The sequence below is a fragment of the Eleginops maclovinus genome, chromosome 15 (genome assembly GCF_036324505.1).
Source record: "Eleginops maclovinus isolate JMC-PN-2008 ecotype Puerto Natales chromosome 15, JC_Emac_rtc_rv5, whole genome shotgun sequence".
NCBI classification, from domain to species: Eukaryota; Metazoa; Chordata; class Actinopteri; order Perciformes; family Eleginopidae; genus Eleginops; species Eleginops maclovinus.
In genome coordinates, this window is record NC_086363.1 from 12772773 (window position 1) to 12797356 (window position 24584).

At 39.8% G+C, this 24584-nt stretch overlaps 3 protein-coding genes across 3 annotated transcripts; 1 reads left to right on the forward strand and 2 right to left on the reverse strand.

Annotated features, from left to right (window-relative positions):
- Window positions 1–1130: 1130 nt before the first annotated feature.
- vrtn (vertebrae development associated) lies at window positions 1131–5582 on the reverse strand. Its single transcript, XM_063902413.1, has 3 exons — window positions 5442–5582; window positions 4536–4857; window positions 1131–4047 (listed from the first exon to the last, which is right to left on the reverse strand). Exons 2-3 carry the CDS (start codon window positions 4845–4847, stop codon window positions 2284–2286), a joined length of 2076 nt encoding a protein of 691 aa, XP_063758483.1. The 5' UTR covers window positions 4848–4857; window positions 5442–5582; the 3' UTR covers window positions 1131–2283.
- A 5592-nt stretch (window positions 5583–11174) lies between these two features.
- On the reverse strand, window positions 11175–18575 carry slc25a29 (solute carrier family 25 member 29). Its single transcript, XM_063902251.1, has 4 exons — window positions 18138–18575; window positions 15439–15482; window positions 15147–15230; window positions 11175–14129 (listed from the first exon to the last, which is right to left on the reverse strand). Exons 1-4 carry the CDS (start codon window positions 18163–18165, stop codon window positions 13359–13361), a joined length of 927 nt encoding a protein of 308 aa, XP_063758321.1. The 5' UTR covers window positions 18166–18575; the 3' UTR covers window positions 11175–13358.
- A 389-nt stretch (window positions 18576–18964) lies between these two features.
- Window positions 18965–23662, forward strand: slc25a47a (solute carrier family 25 member 47a). The gene is made up of 6 exons (XM_063901485.1): window positions 18965–19286; window positions 19753–19796; window positions 19882–19953; window positions 20585–20758; window positions 20917–21181; window positions 22051–23662. Exons 1-6 carry the CDS (start codon window positions 19250–19252, stop codon window positions 22362–22364), a joined length of 906 nt encoding a protein of 301 aa, XP_063757555.1. The 5' UTR covers window positions 18965–19249; the 3' UTR covers window positions 22365–23662.
- The last annotated feature ends 922 nt before the right edge of the window (window positions 23663–24584 follow it).

The window sequence follows — 24584 nt, forward strand, 5'->3', positions numbered from 1 at the left end:
GTTTGTGTAACATTAACATACATGGTAGCTCGTTTTAAGGTTGATTCGAGTTCGTCTTTACCAGCAACACACTCCAGCGAAATACACAGTCCCTCCGTCTTCTCTTGACTAGTTGCTGAGAGATAAATTATGTTGCTTTCAAGTGCCGTTGGAAATGTTGAGATCATGAACAATTCGACCTAAATCAATAATGAATATAAGTCTGGTTGTGTTATTTTAGGGTGTAACCTCACACAAATGGACCATATAGGTCAAAACAGCTGCATAACTCTGTGGCTAATCGCCTGATTTGGTTTGAATGGAGCCTTGAATAAACATAGGCCACTCGAAATTTCTACCCAGAGACAGTAAGTGGTGCAGTCAGTGGTATCACCTGATCAAAACGACGCACCTCATTATAGTCTCCCTACACTTCTTGCCTTCCCCCATAAACACTTGGAAGTGCCTTGCCTTATCTTTAACACCTAAATCCCCATGAATACAATTAACCCCTTCCCCCTTTTCTCTGTACTCCATCCCAACTACTCTTGACCATTACCTTCATTAGCATGAGCACAATGGCTAAATGGAAAAAAGGCAGTAAGCAAAAACTCAAGTCTCAAAGCTAATTTCTATTCTTTAGATGCTGGCTCGGTTAGATTTCCCTGTTTGCACAATTGGATGTGGTTGTTCTTTTTTACAGCACACATGTACACATTAATTACCTTGACAAGGCCAGGCATGTCTATTGGTAATAAACTATGATCATTACATACGGCAGACATTTTGGTTTAATGTGTTAAACTGCCCAATTTATCTCACCCAGACAATCAAATCAAGATGCAGTCGCTGAGCCATGAGATAAGAAGGGCTTGCTGACTTGGAAGGAAGCCCAATTGACTCAGGAAAATTAAAAAATTTGTTTTAACATTTAAGATATTGTGGAGCATAAAACAAATGCTGGCCTTAGCAATTTGTCAGGCATGACCTGTGTTAATAGGCTGCCAGGAGAAAATGGCATTAAATACCACATAATGAGAACATTTCAAGCAAAACTGAGGCAAAGAGATGATGCTTTAAGATGGTTTATTGTTATACTATTGAACAGCACATATTTCTTTAAATCACTGAATGAATATAGTGAAGGCTGCAAGTATCAACAGTACCAACTTAGGAAATGTAATTGAGGAAAATAAATACAAAAAAGGTAAAAAAAAAAAACAACCTGTGATCTATTATACATGGCAGTCAAAAATGTCTATGACACTGGAACTCCAGTTAACAGTGAACAAACATAGCTTATAAAAGGCAAATATTCTCCAATAATAAAAACAGGTAGACAGATAGGTAGTTCTGGGATGAAGGATCGTACAAAAAATAAAATATCTTCATTTATATTCAGTTTTTAAGTAAAAAAACAAGCGGGAAAATATCTTTCAAAAATAGAATTGTTGGAAAATTCAAACTTAACCCGAAGGTGCATGATGCTCAGGGCAATACATTCAATACTGTGACAGGAACAATTTCAGTGCAAATACAGTGTAACAGTGGCAAAACTCATAGTTTATATATTGCTCATCATCAGAAGCAAAACAGGCAATTGAAAAATAATTCATTTGAAAAAACCTAGAGACAACCCCCATAACATTTGGTGCAAAAGTGTGTGTTTACATGCAATAATTGAATAAAGACAATTTGAAAAAAAAGACTGAAATCCTATTCGCAGAGATATTCGAACAAGGGGTAAACTCATCTTGTATAACAAATACAAGACTGAAGAAACTGACTGAAGAAAAAGAAAAAAACCAAATGAAACAACCAAAAATCTTCCAGATCAATAGCATCAAAAGCATCAACTAAACAAATCGTACATTTAAGCATTAACAATGTTACCACAATGGAAATTGAAAACAGGACCCTGAGTATTATGCTCAGCATGGAATAAAAGAGAAACTGCCTCAAACAAAAACCCTCTAGACCAGCTTTGAACTGCCTTTTGCCTGGAGGGCGTCATGCAGGGTTTAAACTGACCCACGACTCAGTTTCTTTTCACACACGTGCAAATGTCCAGGAGGGAGGAATGGGCTGAGGTGGTGGGGCAGAGAAGGGACACAATGCATTTAAATGCTAAATCAGTGTACTTAACATTCTTTGAGAACATGAAACGATGAACAACAATGTGTAGGTAGTATGTTTACAGTGAAATGCACAGGGGAAGAGTTGCATGGGAGATTTCCTGGGCCAAGAAGTTCTAACAGAGCTCTTCATGAAGCTCCTCAAAGATCATTTTAATTGCATGAATTGTTACCCATGAACCAGAGACACCCCGTGATGCAAAGCTCGCTTCCACATGTAGTATGTTGAGCGTGGAGTGAAGGGGAAGTATGACCTGAACTCTTTAAAGGAGGGGAAGGATTTCTCCTCAAAGCGTTGCTGCAAGAACAGCTTAGCCTTGGCCTTGAAGTTGGCCAGAGCTACAACGTCCATCGCAAGCATCTGCTCGTCCACGGGGGCCTTGCTGTGAAAGATGTGCTGTGAATGTGGGGCATGGAAGGAGGGCATGGGGGTTCTTTCTAGATATTTAGGACTCTCAACAAATTGGAACACATTTTGACTTTCTATCTTTATTTCCATGATTTGTTTCTCTGTTGCTGTGTTCTCAATGATCTCTGGAAGGTTGACCTTATCAGTCTGCATGGCGATCTTCTTCTTGCGGTTCTGAGTGTTACGCCACAGCCAGTAGAAACAAGGGGACATGGATGGGAACTTGAGCTTGAACTTTGTCAGGGAACATCTGGACTTCTGGACATGCAGCTTTGCAGCATCTCTGAGCTTTTTTTTACTCATGTATGCCAGCCTTAAACTCCTGTGTTTTCGTCTGCTGATTCTCATTCTGGGAACGAAAGCTTGGTTGATGTTTGGCAGAACTGGCGACAGACTTTTTGGACTTTGGCTCTTGTCAGCATCAGAGCCTTCCTCACTGCTACCCGTGCTTCCTTTGTATCCTCTGTTGAACATCAGGGCTTCTCTCCTCCAGTTGTAGTAGGTTGATCTTGAGATCCCGGGGAAATTACTTTTGAAGATCCTGAAGGGGAGGGAGGCATTCATGGCAATGCAATTTTGCAGACAGCGCTTGGCTTCCTGCATGTGTGCCACATTCTGGGCCCGCTCCACATCCAGTTTGCTTAGGCCGAGGCCAAACATACTTGCCACGCTGTCGTGGTGGTCCGGCTCATCATGCTTCGCTTCTGGCGAAGACCAGGCCTCTTGCTCTGTGCTTTCTCCAGGACTTATCTCTCCAGTTGATGACGTTGTGGAGAAGTTTCCTCCGGATTTCAGGAGCTCATGCTTCCAGTTGTAGTACGACGACCTGGAGATTTCAGGGAAAAACTCTTTAAACTGGTGCAGAGGTATGAGCCTGCCTTCCAAGTAGCAGGCTTGCAGGAAATATTTTGCCTCGTACCTAGCTGTTGACTTTTTGCAGTGCTCCTGCGTTTGCCTCTTCCAGCGGTAGAATGTCCTCTTGGTGATGTTGTACTTGTCCTTCAGACCCGGGTAAGAAAGCTGCAAGTCCTGGTTCAGGAGCTCCTCGCTTTTGGTTGGCGAGGCACTCTTCTCACTGTCAGGCCGTCCAAATGTGAGGTCGCTTGTCTGGACTAGTGCCACAAAGTGGTTAGGCTTGAACCCAGACCCAGGCTGCATCTCGCCGGACCACAAGATGTGGAGGGTTGCTGGCTCACAAGTTTTAGGCCAGGTCCTTGGACGAATGATGCGATTGAAATAGGGTCGAATCTTGAGGTTGAACATGGGGTAGATGGAGTAGATTTTAAACTGAAGGACTGAGGACAGGGCGTACACGTGCCACATGTTGGCGTAGGAGCCAGGGAAGCAGGAAGCTTTGACATCGGCATCAAAAATGGCCTCCAAGACAGTTGCTGGCAGGTTAAGCATGTCCTCAGACTCTTCAGCGCAGAGACCAAAGCGAACAGCCTGAAGCATCACTTTTGAATCAATCATCCCAGACAGGTAGTATCTTTTCCACAGCACCATTTCTACCACTGTTCGTACCTGTGGGGGGAAATAACAAATTACTATCTACAGAGTGCATGTATAAACAGTCTGGTGTTACCCTAAATACGTTTTTAATAAAAGTTATTTTCCCGCATGTCTACAGAGTAAAAGAAGTATTAATAAATCAATCGAATGGCCACGTTCCATAACAGCAAAGACTATATCAAAACAGTTCTATCTCTGGCACACATGTTGCAGTATAATCCATGTCCAATACTTTTAAACAAATGAATTCACCCTAAAATCTTTGTTTGTTTGGACAAAAATGCATGAGAAAATAATGAACATACAACTGGATACAACAGTTCTTATTAGATGGTTTTGCTGATGTTAAACATGCCTGGCAGCTTGAAATAAATTTCAAATTTTGAGTTTCAAATTTCAAAACAAAAATGTTTTTCTAATGTAACATGAAGTGATTGATTCATATACAACAGGTAATTTTAATTATTATTATTTACAGATTATTAACCATCACTGCTCACCTGTAGCTCCAAGCTAAGTCCAGTGTGGCCCACTAACAGCATGCTAACAGCATCAAACAGCAGGTTGCCCTCTCCCTTGCAGTTGAGAGGCAGGAGGCCCATGGGTGCATCGGCTGGGTACAGGCCTTGAGATTTGTAATCCACGCCTGCCCACTCAGGGAAGTCCTGACAGGGGGCCTCAGGGAGCTGGAAGGCAGCAAGGACCTGGTCCACCTCCAGGGCCACTCTGGTCAGAGCATCCAGGCCGGAGCTCTCTGTGGCCTCCTGGAGCTCCCCAAGAACAGAAAACACGACCTCCTTCCTCTGAATCATAGCTGGGGATCTGATGAGAGCAGGAGGGAAGAGGTTGGAAGTCAAGGACAATGGAGGAGAAGAGGGAGATAGGGAGTTTTGTAATGTGAAACACTCGAGAATAGGCTTAGGAAATGGGTGCATGATAATAATAAAAATTACCGAGATTATGTAGATTAAAATGTAAATTGATTGGGACAGTGGGACAGTTCTGTCTCCTTTGGGTAAAATAAACATATCTGATATGTTTATTTTACACAAAGTCCCTTGTTGACCAAAGCCTAAACATTTTGTTAGGCCTCATACAATAACATGTCATTTCGGTTCAAATTCGTGTTTTAAATCATGACTTAGTGTTATTTAAAACTAAACTAATTCAGTCCAACTCCAAATTCGTTGTAGAACGGCCTACTTTAAACGGGACCATAATTGTGTTGTTAAACGTAATTTATGTGCCTGTTTTTGTCATGTCTTTACCGTTACTCAACTTCCATATTTACGCTGGAACCGGTCTACCATTAAACAGGACATAAAACACGCAAGTTGATTCAACAGAACACATTATTCCTTGTTATCCGCGACGTAAAACAATATTTCAAACAAATGTATTCCTACCTTAGCGTACAGAGATTCAAACAACTAAAAAAGAGACTCAGATAAAGTCACGGAGGGCTTCACAGCTGATAGTGTTGATCTCTCTCTGGGAGTTTATTCCATTGTGTGCTTGCTGCTCCAGTGTCCTGTCTTCCCGTGAGCACTGGAGATTTTGGGAGAGATAAGCAGCACCTCCCTTCAGGAAATTGTTAATCGTCGATTCGCTTTTTTTGTCTTTGCGTCGAGAGGCACCTCCTTCAGTCCCTCCCCCTTTCCTACTCCTCCCCAATTAGACTGCAGCCAGGGTCAATTTCAATGTGAAGTGTTAACAAAATCCAATGTGTCAGGGGCCATCAAAACACAGAGGCAGTATTGTAGGTAAACAGGTATCGGTGTTTTTAGGCTTTAGCAACACCTTTATGCTTTTCCTTTGTCAAAGCCAACTGCAAATGTCAACAGTTCACTTTCAAGGTTGTTTGTCAAGATTTCGAGAATTTGCCCATTAAATACAAATGTGGATGAAGTAACATAATGTGGTTGTTTGTTACACTACAAATCCTTAATGCAATGATATTGAACACTCAGTTTTGAGTAGTTAACTTGCTCTTTCTTTTGCAAGATGTGCATGTATTCCTACGTATTCAATCCAGAGACTGTGTAAAAAGGTCAGTTTGTGGATTGGAGTGGATATGTGCAGACAGGATGTGGACATGAGCTGTATTAGAGGAGAGGCTCCATGTATGATGCTTGTTTCTCCACTGTATCACTTCTAACACCTCCTCTCCTGCCTTTTGCAGGATTTCAGTAATCAAGGCCTTTTGTTCCACACACGCACAACAATCCCCAGCGACTGTCCCCAACCCCCCACTGTCCCTACTGTAGACCCACACACCCAGCAGGGGACTGCAGCATTTGGCCCCCACTGATCTGTCCACTCCTAGCACTTGGCAGACAAGCTGGTGCCTGAGTTCACTGGGGTTCAAGGCTTTGACCTGAAGCTTATCAGCTATTTGGACAATGTGTGAGAGTGTGTGGAGGGGGCTTGAGGGGTAACAAAAGAACAGGCACAACTTCACCACTTCAATTTGTATTTCTGACATTGTAAGCTGAGATAATGCATAGACACCCACATGTTTAAAGGTATGGTAATATGTGTGTGAATCAAAACTCCTTTCGTGGTTAATGAAGAGCTTCCTCACATTTGTCATCTTTGACCTGGAATTGTTTTTGTAACAATATCACTGTTACACTTAGTAACATACTGACAATGTTGAAAGGCACATTTTTGTGAGAGAAGGTCAAAGAAAGTATGTGAACATTTCATCAAAGAAGCGGAGAAGTAGAAAGGTCACACTGAAACCATCTGTACAGCTCCTTTTTCTTTTAAAAAGAACTGATCATTTCTTTGAAGTTGGCATTAAGAGGACATGCCAGTAGCAGAGCCTTTTTGACAGTTTGTTATTAATAAAGATAGTTAAACATAACTGTACCACAGTCATCTTGTAGAAGTGCTTTATGTCTGAAATACACAGTAGTCTCATGATTGTAAAAAATAACTAAATATGCCATGTTAGCCCCAGATGAGCTTGGAATGTGAGTTCAGGCACATTTGATGCACTTTGATATGCTTTCAAGTATTTTAAATCTTATTCATGTCTGTTGAACTTTGCCTTCAACGTCTATTCAAAGTGCCCCAAACTAAAATCAGAAAAAGGCAGCCTTTACTTTCCTACTTTATAGCCTTTTTTAAAGGATGAAATCTGGAAAATGAACATATTCAGAATCTAGCCTCCAACCCTATCCTGGTACAACCTCTCCACTGTATTTATCTCCCCCTTTCTTGTCAATGTTTGTGTCTTCACCTTCTCTTCAACCCCCTCAGACTCTTGGCTGTAGCCAATCACACACCTTAGGTGTGTAGATTAGCTGTGCTGCACTGCACTGTGAACACAGTAGTGGGCTGGCTTCAAGCATTTAAAATGCAAATAGGTCAACACTGGGACCGGCTCCGGCAGTCTCTCACCTGCTGTGTCTGTGGCTGTGTGTCTGCTTGTCTGTGTGTGTGCAGACAGGACTGTGAGTGTGCTGCCAGGAGAAAGTAGAAAGAGTGTAAGTCTGAAACCAGCTCTTGCCAAATTTAAATTTGTGTGTTTGCACATGTATAATAGCAGTTTTGAGTCCAAAAGGAAGTACTACATTGGGCTGGGTATGGTCCACCTGGAAATGTTGCTATTACCATAACAGGAAACAATTCAATTGAAAACGAGATTGGTCGGAGGTTGTGTGTATCGAAAATCCTGTATTCTTCTGATTTTTTTGTTGACATTTTTGGCCTCCCCCCTCATCTTGTAAGTTCCTCTCCCTGGTTTGGATAAAAATAAACAGATCTCTAAGCGAAACAGGATATAATGGCAGTCAGTTATAGTAATTTGGCTTGTATTGCTGTATTCAACCTCAGTGACCAGCTTTTCAAAGACTCCAAATGAGATTTGTGAAAAGTTACTGCCAACTAAATAAATGGAAATGTGAAGATATTCATTTCATTGTGTTCTTGACCTTGATATTATATGGTCAAACAATGCAGGAAAACTAATATCAACAGACTTGGAAAATGAACACATATCTTTAAAAAATAAAAGTTATATTAGGTACATATACTTATCTCTCGAGTTACAACAACTGCAGACTTACAGTATATAGCCAAGTGTGTTATCTTTTGATTTATTATAGACCTGAACACATGCTTTGCAATAAAACCCTATTAAAAAACACCATCACCAACAACAACTGGAGTAAAACCAGTACAAAAACATATGGCAGTAGCACACTTGGAGCTCACAAGCAAAGAAAATATACACAGCTCTTTGTTGTTTGGGCAGCAGTCTATTTGTATTGGACACAGGCGTACACAGTGGACTCACAATCATGGACCTGCAATCTGTTTGGGCTAACAGGAAGAATAATGTTAGAATGTTAAACAAACACAAAGAAACATTAATAAAGAACAAAAATCACAAAATATTGCTTAGTTTATTCAATTAATTTACATTGTTTGCACTGTTTGTGTTACAGGACTCAATCAGCTGCTCTCTCCCTAAAATAAAGATAGCCTGCACCGACTTGTGTTTTGGTTCAATTGTCTTCACACTACCATAATACATGATCAGTGACGTACTGACTGGTGTACATTTCTTAAGCATAGTTTTAATTACCTTCATGTTTGGAAAAATGAAAACATAACTTAAAGCATATTTGAAGCCCATGTACGTAAAGCGATCGCCTCAGAGACGTCAAAGAACAGTTGTGCAAAGGATATGTGATTGGAACTGATTGTGTACTAGACTGTGCAAAGGTATGTGACAAAATGTTACATGGCAGTGCTTTCAACATACTTTTTTTATGGGTTGAGGAAGTTTGGGGGAACTTACTTGATTTTCTTCTGTTCACAACAATGAAACAAGCGTTGTCAAAACTACACATCCCACCAACCCCACAGCCACACCAATTGTGTTCTGGTTGCCACCTGAAAATGCAAATTACTCATCATCATATAACACTTCAAATAATGTGTTGTATAGCTGAAACTACTCCCATAAAAAATCCTCATCTAACCTTAAAGGAAGAGTATGAGAATTATTTTGAAAAGATTGATACCCATTTGATAAATATAAAGCTAAAGCTAACAGGCAGTTAGCTTAGCTTACCTTGTAAACCAGGAAACAGCTACTGTAGCTTGGGTTAGGGTTAGGGTTAACCTACCAGTCTCTCTAAAGCTCATCGACTGAATTGTAATATTTCATTACCTTCATATGTTTTCAAACTACACGTGAGAGCGACGGGTGCACTGACTTGCCGGAGTCCTGGAATTATCCAGAGGTTAGGCTTTTTTCTGCTAAATTAAGCTAACTTTCTCATAGAAAATCATATTTAAAAGGCAAATATGAGAATGGTAGCAGTGTTCTCTTGGCTGACCGAATAAGTGTGTTTCCTCAATAAACCATTTAATATTTTTATTTGAAATGAACTGCAAACTATTCAGTGTCCATTTGTATTTTTACAACTCAATATCAAATGCAAACCATTTAGTGCCTTTTGTTAGTAAGATTAATAGTTCATATTTTCATGCATGATTTCTGGTTATTAACTTTATTTCTTATTTAAACAACAATAAGTCCATTAGTATATGAGCAATAATTAAAGTCTCAGATTATTACTGTACCTTGATTTTTTAGGGTGTAGTTGTTCAACGAGTCCTCTTCCCCTCCCTTTAGGAGCTACCAAGAAAAAAGCATTTGTTATTTATAATAATTTGCATTCAACACCTAGTGGTCTACTGATTACAATCAATCATACACACCTGGGACCCGGACCACCAACTCCACTGAAGTCTGGACCTGTCTATCCACAAACACTAGGCAACTAAACTTCTTGTTCCGACGACTTTGAAGGGTGACAGAGTTATATCACAAGAAGACTCCATTTTTATTTGTTGTTCTGACTCCTCTTGTATCTTAGCGCCGGATTCATCAACCCACATCAGTCTGACCTTGCGGTGCTCTGTATAGCAATGCTGCTCATCTATGTAGGTGAAGTAAATGCACCGCAGCGAAAACTGTTTTGCCAGGCATGAGGATTAACTATGGGAGTCCATAACTACACCTAGATTTCTAGCCTTATTTGTTGTATTGAGGTTTAACGACTGAAGCTCTGACTTTTATTCTTTCCTCCTTTGATCCAAAGACCATAACCTCTGTTTTGTCTTTGTTTAATTTGAGAAAGTTCTGACTCATCCAGTTACTGACTTGCTCAATCCACTTAATTAGTGTTTTAATTTGGGCATAGTCTCCTGGTGATATTGTTATATAAATGTGAGTGTCATCTGCATAGCTGTGGTAACTTATCTCGCTGTTCTTCATTATCTGAGCCAGTGGTAGCATGTAGGTAAAAAGCACGGGTCCTAAGATGGAGCCTTGAGAAACCCCACATGTCATATCTGCCAACTCTGATGCGTAGTTGCCTATAGAGACAACGTTTTTCCTGTCCTATAAGTAGGATTCAAACCAATGTAGAACAGTTGCCGAAACTCCCACCCAGTTTTCTAGACGGTCTAGCAGTATGTTGTGGTCAATGGTGTCAAATGCGGCACTGAGATCCAATAATACTAACACCAAGATTTTGCCATTATCGGTGTTCTCAACTTAGATTTAGATACATTGCACATTTCTGCACCTTTGACCCTTGCACAAAAGGTGTCAACTCACTAGTGTTTGTGGAGGTCACACCATTAAAGGAATGGAAACCTTGCAACAAACCTCACAGTGAAAGGATTGTTTTATTTTTCATTAGTACTCTTAATATGCATGTACTGAGCCTTTGAGATGTTCTTGCAGTTACCACTGAACAACAGCAGAGAGCACTATAGTTTAAACTACAAGTTACTGATCCTTTTTGACACATTTATAATAGGTGATGTATCGTTTCGTAGCTCCCTGTGATCTTTTCTCACTTAATCTAGAAGCTACACTTGAGGTCGAGTTTTTCTATTGTATGCTTCTTTCTGAAAAAAGCTGTTCAAAGGTTACCGCCAGGCAATGTATCTAAAATTGAAATCCTCATTTCCCCTAGACGCCAGTGGCCCATCAGTGGTGGTGTTGAAATCTGTTTAGTGCTGACAAATTAAACTGCAACCAGCTTGCCTTCAAAGTACCGTAACCCAATAGTTCCCCAGTAAATAAATCCCAAACAAACAAGGCGTTGCTGAATCATTTTTATTGAGTCTTTTTTTGCACATCTTCAGTGAGAAATCTAGACAAAAAAGGTTATGTGTGACTATGTTACAAAAATATCATATACGTATGTCTTAGCTAAAATCTCCTCAATGTATCAGCCAATCAAACTGATCAAATACAGACTTTAAAATTGCTTAAACTCAGACATTCAGGGAACCACACAACAACCTTAGAATGAAAAATATATGTTATATATTTAAATATATTTACATTAACACTCCGACATAATCTCACGTTAATAGTTACATCCTTAACATATTGCATCAGCTGGTCTACAGGTTAGCTGTCGAATCACCACGTTTCAGACATAATGTACTTTACAGTCAGAGAGAACGATCGCTGTTCAAGGAGGTGGAATTATTGATTTAACTTAGACAAAAAAAAAACATACCAGAAATTTCCCTTTGCACTTTCATTTCTCATCATCGCCCACAAATGAGTCTACAGCCATGGATATTTTCAAGTTTCTCAGCAGCATTGAACAATTCAAACATTTCAATGTTATCATTTTTAATCCTTCCCCTGTGAGTACAGGTGTGTTACATTCAACATACTGAAAGTGCATCCCTGACTTCCTGCTCTCTAACAGTCCTTCAATGATAGTCTTCTCACACACAACTGTAGTATGACTTGTTGCTAGGTTTACAACAAGAGAGTTTCAGTAGCACCTACGATTCACTGCAGATACATAAGCATTTTAGTAGGGTAGCAACTTTGATTTTTAACAGATATTCAACATTCAGGCATAAATAACACAAACAGACCACACACATGCAGGAAAGCAGACAAGGCCCACTCATTAACAATACATGTACATTACTAAGCTAATATAATACCTCAGAAAATAAATAAGCTGCAATGAAGCCCCAATCCAGATAAGGTACAGGATGGGAAGAAACACATAAATGCTTTTAAAGTTGAAAGATCCTTTTAATCTTCTAAAAAAGGTAGACTTCCAGGACCTTTTTTTAAAATTAACTTTAGTAAGGGCATATTCTTCACCCCCATATGGGTTTTTAAAAATATATAGTATTTTATTTGTTTGAAGCTAAAGTTGGCACAATCAAACCAAATTCCTCCAGTGCTTTCTGGGTAGAAATAGGGGTTGTTGTATCAATTTACACATTTTCCCAACGAGAAAAGCAATTCTCACACAATCAGTCCCAGTTACTCATAAGTATTTGTCAACCAAAAAAACAAAGTGATTAAGGGCCATACCAAATGCTTTGGAAATTTGGGAATTTCCTAGCAATTTCAAAATCGTCTAAAAAAAGAACTGAAATTTACCAACATTTTACGAAATAATGGAACATGTGAGGAGCACCATGTATCCTGTTTCACTTCTGGATCAGGCCTTTAAAGCAGAGGTACGGTTAAAATGATAAATATACTTTACATAGTTTGGTAAAACATAAAATGCAATACAGACAAACAAACAAAACCTAAAACAAATGCTATCTCCACTCCACACACTTTAAATTTCAGTCAATATTGGGTACCGACATGCGCTGCTTTGAGTAATAGTGCTTTAGTGAGGATTAGATTATAGCTGCTCATTTGGTTTAAAAGCGCACACACACGATAAGTTCTGCGCACTCATCAAATGCTACATTCCCTCTCTCTCTCGGCTCTCCACAGGATACAGTTCAGTCACAAACAGGTGCTTCAGCTTCCTTAAAACAAAATACAGTTCTTCATATCATAAGGCAGGGAAAATGTTTCCAATAAACATTAGAAAATAAAAGAATCAAAGACAATGATATGATATATACACAGGGGCAGTTAAACACCGCACAGTTAAATATATATAGAGAGATATCAACCTTCAGTGTACACGCTACTTAGCCACACCCTCAGTTTTGTGGCTCAGTAACACGTCTGGATCAGTGTCAAACAAGAGATTTCTCACAGATGCAAAATAATTTCAGTTCTTATTAGAGGTAACGCGAGGCAAGACTGAAACTGAAATTGAGAAAAATAAATAAATATATTTTCCTTTGTTTCCTTTTTGTAATTATAGACTGTTTTTTTACTTACAGTTAGGAATGACTGGTCTGTTGTGAGACTTAGTAAAAGTAGTAAAGGGTTTTTATGTTTGTTTCTTCTTTCCATGCTCTTGTAAAGTGCCCAGGTTGAGACTACTGTGCAGTCACAGGCTGGAGGGTTGGGCCTGCTGCTGCAGCTGCGCCTGGTGGCTCGGCGGAGCCAACTCACAGTCTTTAGGTCCGACCTCCACCCCCCGGGAGTACATGAGGATGAGGGTGACGGTAGCAAAAGTGGCTGCGTTCACGGGGAAGGCTCGAAGCAGCGTGGAGGTGAGGCCTCGTGTGAACACCATGTAGCCCTCTCTCTTGATGCTCTGTCGCACACAATCGGCGATGCTGCTGTACCGGTTCACCCCACCCACCCCGTCTGCCTGCAGCCGCGATTTGATCACATCCACAGGATAGGTGGACAGCCAGGAGGCGATGCCAGCCATGCCCCCTGCAAACAGCAGTTTGGGGATCATGAGGCGATCATCCGGCTCACAGCCGAGGCTGCGCGTCAGCACGTCATAGGCCAGGAAATACACCCCGAAACCGGGTGTCTCGCGGATAAGTGTGGTGACCATGCCTCTGTTCACACCCCGCAGACCATCCCGGTTGTAGATGCGTGCCAAGCAGTCCAGGGAATTCTTGTACAACTTCCTGGAGGACTTCTTCTCTCCAGTACCCTGCAGCTGCATGCGGGTTTTAGCCAGCTCCATGGGGCAGCAGATGACACACTGGATGGCGCCCGCTGCTGCGCCCGCGAGGAACTGGTTCATCGGGGTGTCGTTTCCGAGCAGCCGCATGGTGTTTCCTTGAACTCCAAACACTATAGCGTTGATGAATGTGAGGCCCATCATGGGGGATCCAATGCCTTTGTACAAGCCAAACATCTGTGGAGGGTCAGAGACATCCCATTAGACAACATGTTTTTCCACATAGCCATAATCTTTTAAATAACCAACATTTAGGGTCTCTAGATTAAATGTAATTGTTATCCTCAAATTACATTACTCAGTTAATGGATAGAAAACAGGTTTCATAAGTTTTGTTGTCATAGTTTGCTTATCATGCAATGTTTTCAGAGCTGGCTCCAAAGATGAAACTATTAGAAAAACAATCATTTAAGTATGGTTTGTGCATGTGTAACAACATGTCAGAAAACCTGCAGATAAAATGCAGCAGGCTGGCTCTTGTTAAAAGCACAATATGTTCAAATGTAAACAACACCATGTAGCCTACTTCATCAAAGTATTTCTGTCTTTCTGTAATAAAGATGCCTGTAGTACAAGGGAAAAAATGCCCTGAAGCTTGCAATGTAAATATTGTAAAAAAGAAAACGGTGTTCCATCAGTTTACCTTTCACCAAATATGTTTTTCTCCAATGCAGTGATTTTTGGAATTTTGGAATAGAAAATCCTGTGACACGTCCTAGGCTTAATATAGCTGATGTAATTGTTAAAAAGAAAAATATCCCAATGTTAACACCAAAAGTAAAATTTAAAAACAGGGAGAAATAAATGGAACCCTAAAAATAGCCGAGACAAGCCTGAACCCCCACTTAGGGCCTCACTAATTAAAGTTCAGACTTAAAATGAATTTGGACATAACTCTGCTCTCTGTTCACTCTGACCTCTCTGACTTTAAACAAGTAGAGGCCATAACAGCCATGTTGGCCGGACTTTGCTAAAGATAGATTATTTCCAACATAAACTTGGCTTAAGTTTTACCAGTAGCAGCAGGTCCCTCGTTTTTTCAGGCGGAAAGGTAGATGACACAAAGCAACAAAGAAGTGCCAATATTATAAACGGGAAAACCTTCAAATCCTGACCAAGTCAAATGTGTAAATAACATAACCATAGTCACTTATCGGTAAGAATTAGATTAGCATGGGAAATAAAACCACGTACCGTCTCCTGCCGTATGATGGACTGGAAACAGTGAAAGGTCCCACGGTACAGAGGCTTGTCCACACTCTGGACCTGCAGCCTCACCTGGAAAACAAGAAACATCGATCTGTCAAAGCCAGAAAAAAACCACAGGTATACATACACATACATAGGTTAGATATCTATTCAAAAAAGAATGGCTACTTCCAGTTTTTAGCTTTAATTGTTTTTTTAAAGAGTATAACCTAAAAGGCTTGTTATATAACCTGGTAATAATCAGTATTGTGTTTAAGAAAAAAAACACTTGGCCCACCTTCACCGTGTCAAATGGGTGTCCAACCAAGACTCCAGCAGCCCCTGCAGACAACGGAAACAACATATTAATATCACAATTAAATGTAAAAAAAAAAAGACCTAATGATCATTTTTACATCATTTACATTTTCATTAAAAAAATACTAAGATGATTATGGTGTGAGGATTTGTACCAAATATTTTTTGTAAGTCTGTAGAATATAGTTTGTAGTCAAGCACTCAAATATTTGATCATTTTGTTTTATTTTGACTTATATTTACCTCTTGCAATTTAAAAAGAGCAATCATGTCCAAATTGTGTGTAATTGTTCAGCCGTAATGGACACGTCTGAAATCAATCACTTAAGTGTTTTAATTTAGTTGATGAATTAATGACACCTAAATTAAAAAATAAAGAAATTATAGGCTGTTATATTCATAATCATCATCACACTAGGTGCCCAATGTTATCTTAATCATGAGCAATACTTGTGTGAGTTAAATACAAAGGTTTTTCAGCTATTCAAGCAAACACTAACATTGGTTGTTTAGCACATCTTTCACGAAGTGTATTGGTTATTTACTGCCAGCTCTGCCTTTCTACACACTTTCAATCATGTAGCATTTCTCACTGTTTTGTACATGTATGACCAAGAAACTCTGAGTCAGTCCAAACATCTGCAAAGTCTTTATAACGCTGACAGTTACTCATGACACTTTCTTTCTGATTATTTTACCACAAACACATCAGGCCTGTTTAGTTCTTGGCCTATTTGACTCATGTTTGAAGGCCAAACCTCTTGCTGCTGGCACTGTTGGCAATTTTCGAGTATACTGCCATCTCCTCCAGGGTAATACTAGACATTAACACCCTCTAAAATGTTCTCTAGGGCGCCTGTAATAGTTACATAACCCGTGCTCGTGAATCACATGCCCAAGTTCAGATGCCAGTTTGGGCTTCTGATCTCAGTCTACATAGAAACTTGATTACAGTTCCTGGAAAGAACACAAACAACATTAGGCCTTAGCTGCAAAACAAAACAAAACTTTATTAAACCCAAAATATAACAGCATTAGGGTTTTACAGGTAATGCTGCAAAGTAAATGTGTCTTCACTAAGATATTTTGCCAAACAGTTTATACTGTGGTAGTTATGTCTTTAACATATCGGGCAGTGTTCCAGATTGCAGTGGCTCAGTAAGTAGGGGCTTGGACTGGGAATCGTAGGGTCGCCGGTTCAAGTCCCCGAACAGACTTGAAAAATATGGAAAGTGGACTGCTACTTGGAGAGGTCCCAGTTCACCTCCTATGCCCTGCTGTGGTGCCCTTGAGCAAGGCACCGGACACCTCCAATCCCCCCTCCCCATTGCTCCCCGGGCGCTGTACAATAGCTGCCCACTGCTCCTAGTACTAGGATGGGTTAAATGCAGAGGACTAATTTCACTGTGTGTGCTCTGCTGTGAGCATGCATGTGACTAATAAAGAGGGTTTCATCCTCCGATTCTATCTTCTATTGCAGGGTAGGCAATGGTGCAACAATAATTACAACAGCTTTATACAAATATTAGAAGGTTATTTTATTATCATATTAGTTAACAGTGTTATTTAGTTACCGGCCCACTGTTTTATCACAGTAAACAAACCACAGCAAGCTAAACCGTCATAAGCACCTGCTGTGTCACCTGATCTATTTGTAAATAGAGCCAATCAGGAATGAGTCCCAACTGTAATCCAGGAAAAGAACACAAGCAGGCGTGGGTTTGACACAATGCTGAGCGGTCATTGACCTCATTGCACTGCGGTGATACCAGTGCTCGGAAAACAACCAGACGAGTGTGTTTCATCATAGTTTTCTTTAGTGTGTCACGAGGTCGAAGGTTTAAATGTCAACATCAGTTGTTTAAAAAATAAAGCTTTCGTTTTGACCAAAGCAAGAACAAGGTTATCCTTAGTCAGCAGCAGCAAGCTGCCCACTTCACTTTAGCTAGTTCCCTGAAATCTACCACACTGAGACGGTGGGATATCACATGGTGTGCCCAGAAAGTCACTGTTAAGGAAAAAAGTACAGGGTTGGTCTGCGGTTTGGGGGGGTGTTGATTCACATCATCTGAGCATTAAAGATCGGGTTGCACTTAGGTAGTGTTTGCATGCTTGCAATTCTCAACAGGGTGTCCAAGTGGAGTGACACCAGGGAGAAGGTTGGAGCATACTTGGTTAGCAAGCACCTGAAAATGTTTTCCCCATGTTAATCCTCGTAACAGGCTGTATGTTGGAAATACCTGGGAGAGACTGACATTACTCTATGTATTAAATGTTTACTATTAAAAACACTGATGTAGTGCATAAAACATGAGGAAAGCTAGTGAGATCTCAAAAATATTGAGCTTCATATTAGCATCCTCTACTTGACCCTGGAGGAAAGGCTGAGGACAGTCAATTTACAGCTTTGATAAAGTCGAAGTTTGCAACCAGGTCAAGTACACTCAGAGGTATTTACAACATGTGCTTAAGAATGACGACCTGTGTTGGAATTTCCAAAATGCACTTGTTATCTTAGGACAGAGTTGCATCATATTTGTGAGACGTTTTACGGTTTTCAATTGTTACAAGAGAAAACAAAATGGCATTTCACTATGTGTAAGGCTATCATTCCTCACATCAAGGGGTATCTGTGTCAAATGCATTTGAACACAATATAAGTGCAGCTGACACACTCACCTCCGATGCATCCAGCAACGAAGTCCATCGCTGCTCTTCAACGTCCCCTGACAGTAGCTGAAGATGGTCTAAATATTACCTAACGCTAACTGAAGAGGCTCTCAACTATCCTATAAAACGTTGTTTTGTTTTTTCCAAAGGCTATGACTTTGTTGTGAGACAGATAGTTACAGACACCAACTGTGTAATCTACCGGTAATGGACTAATTGACACTTTCACTTAGCGTCTATGTTAGCTAGCGATGGCTATCTATGTCCTATTCCCTCTCTATGACCTGACAACCTACAGATGCAGACAAGTATATGTAATGTGTGTCTTATTACTAAGCTTGTCCTCTAATTATCCTCACAAAACTCTCCTGTTGACCTTCCCAATGAACTGTTCTGGCGTTTACAGACAATGCAGACACCCTCACCGCTGAAGCCGTCTATCAAGGAGGTTTATTCATTAGCACGCAAACCAGCGTCACCGGAAGTAACTCGTAATGGGCGGGATTTACCGGCCTCGGCAGAGTTTCTATCCAATCCGAATGAAGAGATAACGCCGACACCCCGTTTCAGACCTAATCCTCTTCACTCATTGGCCGCTCAGCACAATAACTCCCTAGTGTTGAAATGCGTCACAAGTGCTTGTGATGTTTTGCTTTTCAACTCTCCATGATTTCTCGTGTCAATGAATAGAGGCATTTGTTTCATAATCCAAACGTGATTGGTTCGATAGGTTTATAGATCACTCATTCATTAATGTGCGGCTTGACACATTATATGATCTGGTACCTACCTTAAAATGTTCCGCCAAAAAGGGTTTCAATAGTAACTTTGTTATGTTAAGTCTCATATCATATAGTATGTAGACTCCATATAATCAGAAAATCAAGCTATTGTGTTTTTCATGTAATTGTGTATACATAACAAGTCAACTCTAGCCACATATCTATTTCGGCTGTCTTCGGCTAAAATCGGGATGAATGTTTGTAGTCGACCCTGTTAGGCTGATGGTCCCGTCACGCCTCTGCAACACGTAACAGCAACCTATTCAAGGTTACAGCATGGTAGAAGAAAAATGGGATCACATCTGACAAGTATGTGTTGGTCGGTCACCGTCTGACAGGATGCATATCACGGATTTTCTGTCTGGATCCTTGGCAGGTAACAGCTAATGTTACCCTTGCCGGTTTCTAATTCAACGTTAGCATAAGCCGGCTGGAGTGTTTGCTCAATTCCTAGCTGCTGTATTAGCATGATGCAATAACCATATAACATCATATAGGAAGATTAGATTAACCCTGACATTTACTTGTTACGTTGTTAAACATTGTTTTGCTTCTCCTCTTATTCATGTATATGCCTTTTACACTTAACATGAATGGTGGTGGTAGTGGTGGTAGAAGAAGTAGGCTAAGTGTCATACGGTGTGAATACGCGTGTTGTAGACACACTAAACAAGATTCATTCATCTGTGACGAGTGTTACATAGAAGCAACAAATCATCACGTTTGACTATCCTCTCAGCTTCACACAAGTTAAAGGGTTGGAGCTGATAATATTTAGGATTGCTGTGTTTCTGTTTCAGTTTGTGTCCTTGATACTTCTGTCTTTTCTCTGAAACACACAGGGGCATGTGGAGTTGCAGTGGGCTACCCTCTGGACACTGTGAAGGTAAACTACAGTGGATTCTATTTTAAACAGGATGTCAATATGGCTATGTGAGGAATGGGAATCATAATTTTACTTATTTTGCTAGGTCCGAATCCAAACCCAGAAACAGTTCACTGGGATATGGCAGTGTGCAGCAGAGACTTTTTCAAAAGAAGGGGTAAGTGGAACAGGTGTAGCAAATAGTGCAAGTGTTTGGATCAACATATCATTTTTAATCAACAGCTCTCTAAAGTATAACAACATCACTACAAATCTTCAACAAATTTCTCAGACAAACATTTTTCAGGGTGAAATTAAAGATGATTCTCACTATTTTTCTACAAATCACTTGGTAATTTGTTAAATAGTTAAAAAAATTCCCATCACTGTTTCCGAAAGCCTATGATGACATGCTCACATGTCTTGTTTTCCCACCACTGAGTGATATAAAGTTCATAGGGGAATAAAAAAACTGCAACTATCCACTTTTAAGAATCAGAGAATGAGGACTTAATATAATATAATATTTGTCGTTTGATTCAGTAGTTGACAACGAATAGATTCATATTTGAAGCTCTAATATGCTCATTATCAGAGTGATTTTGGACTTGCATTAGCATGTAAAGACAGTTTATAGGCATGAACAGTGATGTGACGGATAATAATATTAATACTTCTTCTCCTAGTGCAAAAAGACACATTATAAGCAGGTAGAGAAAATAACAAGCTCTTAGATGAGGATGACGGAGGATGCTTAGTTTGCTGCTAATCTGTGGTTTATCTTTGTTTCCTCGCATTTGTGTCATCAGGTGCATGGCTTCTTCAAAGGCATGTCCTTACCCATCACTACGATCTCTATGACCTCCTCAGTGGTGTTTGGCACATACAGGAACTGCCTGCAATGTCTGAGTCAGGCACGAGGAGGGTGTCCAAACACCAAACCAGAGGTCTTCCTGTCAGGCATGTTGGCAGGGATAGCTCAGGTAACGGATACAAATTACAAACCCCTGCTTTCTGCAATGCGTGTGTATATTTGGCAGCTAAAAACCCTAAGTTTCCCTGATGTAGAGAGCCTTGCAGATAGTCTTAGTTGTTCACATCTTGCTGTTGCATCTTTCTTCTTTTTATCTGCCGCCAACAGACGTCCGTGATGTCTCCAGGTGACATGGTGAAAGTGCGTCTGCAGTGTCAGACGGAGTCCAAGCGAGGCGGTACCAACATGCCCAAACCGAGGTACCTCGGCCCAGTCCACTGTCTGCTCAGCATTATCAAAGAAGAGGGGTTCAGGGGGCTCTACAAAGGTGCGCTCCCACTCATGCTAAGAGATGCGCCGTCTTACGCCACCTACTTTCTGACTTACACAACCATCTGTGAATTGCTGACAGACGGCAGCAAGAAAAGACCAGGTGAGTGCAGTCAACACACGTTTATATTTATAAAAGGCTTCCATTTGTATTTTCATCGTCATCTTTATCAGAATTTATCAGAATAAATAAATATCTTTATGCATGATTCCCCCCTTTGCTACAACCCAAGTCAAGTGATGTTTTTTCGCTGTTCAATCACATGTTCATTCAAGTTTGAGTCATTCCTGATTATTCATTCACAGCTCTTCTTCTTATCAGCGTTAGTCATCATGTTGTATCACAATCTAAATTGAGAGTGGTGCAATAGCTATAAAGTAGCTCATAAACTAAAGCAGACATATGCAGTACTCATCCCTTATCAGTGCATTACCTACAGTAAATGGGAGTTGGCAAGCCCCTTGTTTGGAGAATCAGATATGGCGGGTGGAAAACCAACTTTCTGCTGTAAAAAGACAGCAGCAAAACATATTAAGCCGAAATCAGTTTAACATTTTTTCAAAATTACGAATATTTTCACGGTTTATCGAGCAGCCCTTTCAGACTAAAGTCATTATATCTATTTATTATATCTATCTAGCTTGCCAAAGTCGGTGTCAGTGGTTTCTTCAGAGCCACCAGACTCCATTGAGAAAAACAGCACGCAAGATTATTGTTTTGACTTTAGTTCCTTGTCAGAAAGTGCTGCCTCAAAGCAAGGCAGAGGGGTTAAATTATTGCCATTATAGCGCACACTGATATTGATTCATTTTAGGTTGATAAAATAGGTTTTGCTTCCTTGATGACCCTGTCCTAAATCACTTTTGCTAAGTACTTAATACATCTCTACTCCAAAAGATCCAATTGTGTCTTTCAGAAATAAAAAGACAAGATAACATTTTCAAAGCCACGTATCTTTTCATTTCCTCCAGATTGGGGTGTTGTGATGCTGGCCGGTGGATTAGCAGGAATGGTAGGTTGGACTTTAGGAACGCCCATGGACGTGATCAAAGCCCGTCTGCAGGTCGACGGGGCACGGGAGACGAAGCGATACAGGGGTTTCATACACTGCATCACTGAGACCGCGAGGGTGGAGGGAGCAGGGGTGTTCTTCAAGAGCTTAGGCATCAACTGTTTGCGCGCTTTCCCCGTCAACATGGTGGTGTTCGTCACATACGAGGTTCTCAACGGTTTCCTAAAACAAGGACATGAAAGTGTTGAACCACCTCAGTTTGGGTTCGAATAGGATTACCTTGTCTGCTTAATCTTTGGGGTATTTTATGTTTACTAAATACGTAACGACAAATAACTTTTGGGGAAGAAAAAGGCTTTTGCATTGCAGTATTTTAATGGAATAATTGTATCCACATCCGTCTGTTACATTTATGCTTATATGCTTAGGGGTAATTTATCAGTACTACAAGTTGGACCACATGCCTCTGGCCACTAGATGGCCTTCCTGGCTAATTTGTTTTCTGTATGTTATTGACAAGAGAACAGTTTGTATAACTGTATAAGAAGTATACCAAGAAAACCTCAACTGTGTGTAGGCTGTTAAAACATAAACTATATTTTACTTTAGAATAATGAATAAGCTGCACCACGCACAATTTAGAGTATGATACCCGTCCAGTTCCTCGCTGCCTGTACTTAGAGTATTTCATTATTGACCAGTGAAGTAGTATCAGTACTATAATTTTGAGGTACTTGGATTTTACCTTAGAATTTCCATTTCCTGCTACTTTCTACCTGTAGCATATACAATAATACATTTCAATAACAGCCTTTGAAGATTTGTATTAATAACACAAATATCATCAACAAATGTATCATGTATTTTTGGATAAGATTTGTGAAATTCACAAGCTATCCAAACGTAGTTAATGAAACATATGAATAGAGCAATAATTATAATTCAATGTATAACGTTTTATTCTGAAATGGGCCGGTTTGTGCTTGATTTAACTTAGGTCAAATTCTGAATGCAGGACTGTTACTTTAGGGCAGAGTACATTATTTCTACACTGTTTTATTACTACCTTTACTTACTAAAAGATTTGCGTCCACCATTTTACTTTTCATGCCAGCAAAATGGCAAAGCTGAACTCAACATATTGTCTTGAATTTCAAACCTTTACTATCTGGATTAGTTAAAGGTTTAATCGATTAAAATAATTACAATAGGAACCAACAGACCTTGGATTATCACTAAATGTTTATTTATCATTTTCATAAACTACAACTGTTGAACTGCTGTTCATAAAAAGACATTCTCAAAGCAAGTTGTCTGTTTTTAAAAGTGGAGCATATCTGTAAAGATACTTGTCTTATTCCATCTACCTGTCAAATATTTTTGGTTTTTCTTTTACCTTGAACAATTCTGAAGACCTTTCTGGCATGTTGTTAATGGAATATATTTGGTCTCAGAGTGGGGGGAAACCGGGTTCCTCTATCAGGGGGAAAACAAATGTTTCTGTGATTTGATTTGGTGATTATCATGAAAATGCTTATTGTGCCTTCCATCATAAATGAAGTCCAACAAAATCATGTATTCACCAGTGTTTAATTAATGCTCATTACTAACCCAACAAATACCTTAACTAACCTAAAGCCCCTAGTGCCAGGTAAAGCAGGTACTGCAGAAATATATCCTGTATGACTACAGATCAAAAAACCTAATGCTTATCTGTTCTGTGGCGCTGTACCACCATCTAGTGTTGGAGTTTGAAACCATCATGGTAATGCCATTCACATCGATGTCTGCAAACTTAATAACGTTTCACAGCCTTGGTCCATCTTTTTTCAATCCTTTTTTTCATTTTATTATTATTATTATTAGTCCATTTAAATAAGTTATATCTGTATTAATGTAATTATTTGTTCTTGACGTCACTGTTTGATGTCTCTCTTGACCGATTTAATCATATTGTAGTGTAATAGAAATGTATGCAATTTACTTAGATTTTTATCTATGGAATCTTAATCCAAAATGTACTGCACAATGTCAAGTGTCTAATGGTGAGTACACGTACATTTCTATTATTTTAAAGATATGCAAAAACCATATAAAAGCATTTAAAATGTAATCCTTACATTGTTTTTAAATCTGATATAGGTTGTTGTTTTGAAAAACTGCAAATGTAATGCAGAATTATCAGAGAAGGTACGAAAAAGTCAAGGCAAGAATATCAATCTTCCACGCAAATGTTTTGAAAAGCTTATTGAAAGCAGCAGTAACCTCTTTCCAAATTGTACATAAGTGGGGACAAACAAGCCTATTGTTTGATGGAATAATTAACCGAATCAGATTATCCTACAAGCAAAAGCAAGTGGAATCCAGGAAACATTTAAAGAGCTGATTGAATAAACATGCCAACGCTCTGTCTAGCCCACAGACATTACTACTCCGTCTCTCTGTCATGCGCTTTCTTCGGGTACTGACATAAACTGTGTGTGAGAGGAATGT

Excerpts from the sequence above, each read along its gene's own strand:
- vrtn (XM_063902413.1), bottom strand. The coding sequence starts at position 4,847 with ATGATTCAGAGGAAGGAGGTCGTGTTTTCTGTTCTTGGGGAGCTCCAG. Across the intron at positions 4,048-4,535 it reads GACTTAGCTTGGAGCTACAG|GTACGAACAGTGGTAGAAAT; the intron begins GTGAGCAGTGAT and ends TTCCCCCCACAG.
- slc25a29 (XM_063902251.1), bottom strand. The coding sequence starts at position 18,165 with ATGGACTTCGTTGCTGGATGCATCGGAG. Across the intron at positions 15,231-15,438 it reads ACCCATTTGACACGGTGAAG|GTGAGGCTGCAGGTCCAGAG; the intron begins GTGGGCCAAGTG and ends CTTGTTTTCCAG. Across the intron at positions 14,130-15,146 it reads CCATCATACGGCAGGAGACG|ATGTTTGGCTTGTACAAAGG; the intron begins GTACGTGGTTTT and ends GACCCTCCACAG.
- slc25a47a (XM_063901485.1), top strand. The coding sequence starts at position 19,250 with ATGCATATCACGGATTTTCTGTCTGGATCCTTGGCAG. Across the intron at positions 20,759-20,916 it reads TGTTGGCAGGGATAGCTCAG|ACGTCCGTGATGTCTCCAGG; the intron begins GTAACGGATACA and ends TGCCGCCAACAG. Across the intron at positions 21,182-22,050 it reads CGGCAGCAAGAAAAGACCAG|ATTGGGGTGTTGTGATGCTG; the intron begins GTGAGTGCAGTC and ends CATTTCCTCCAG.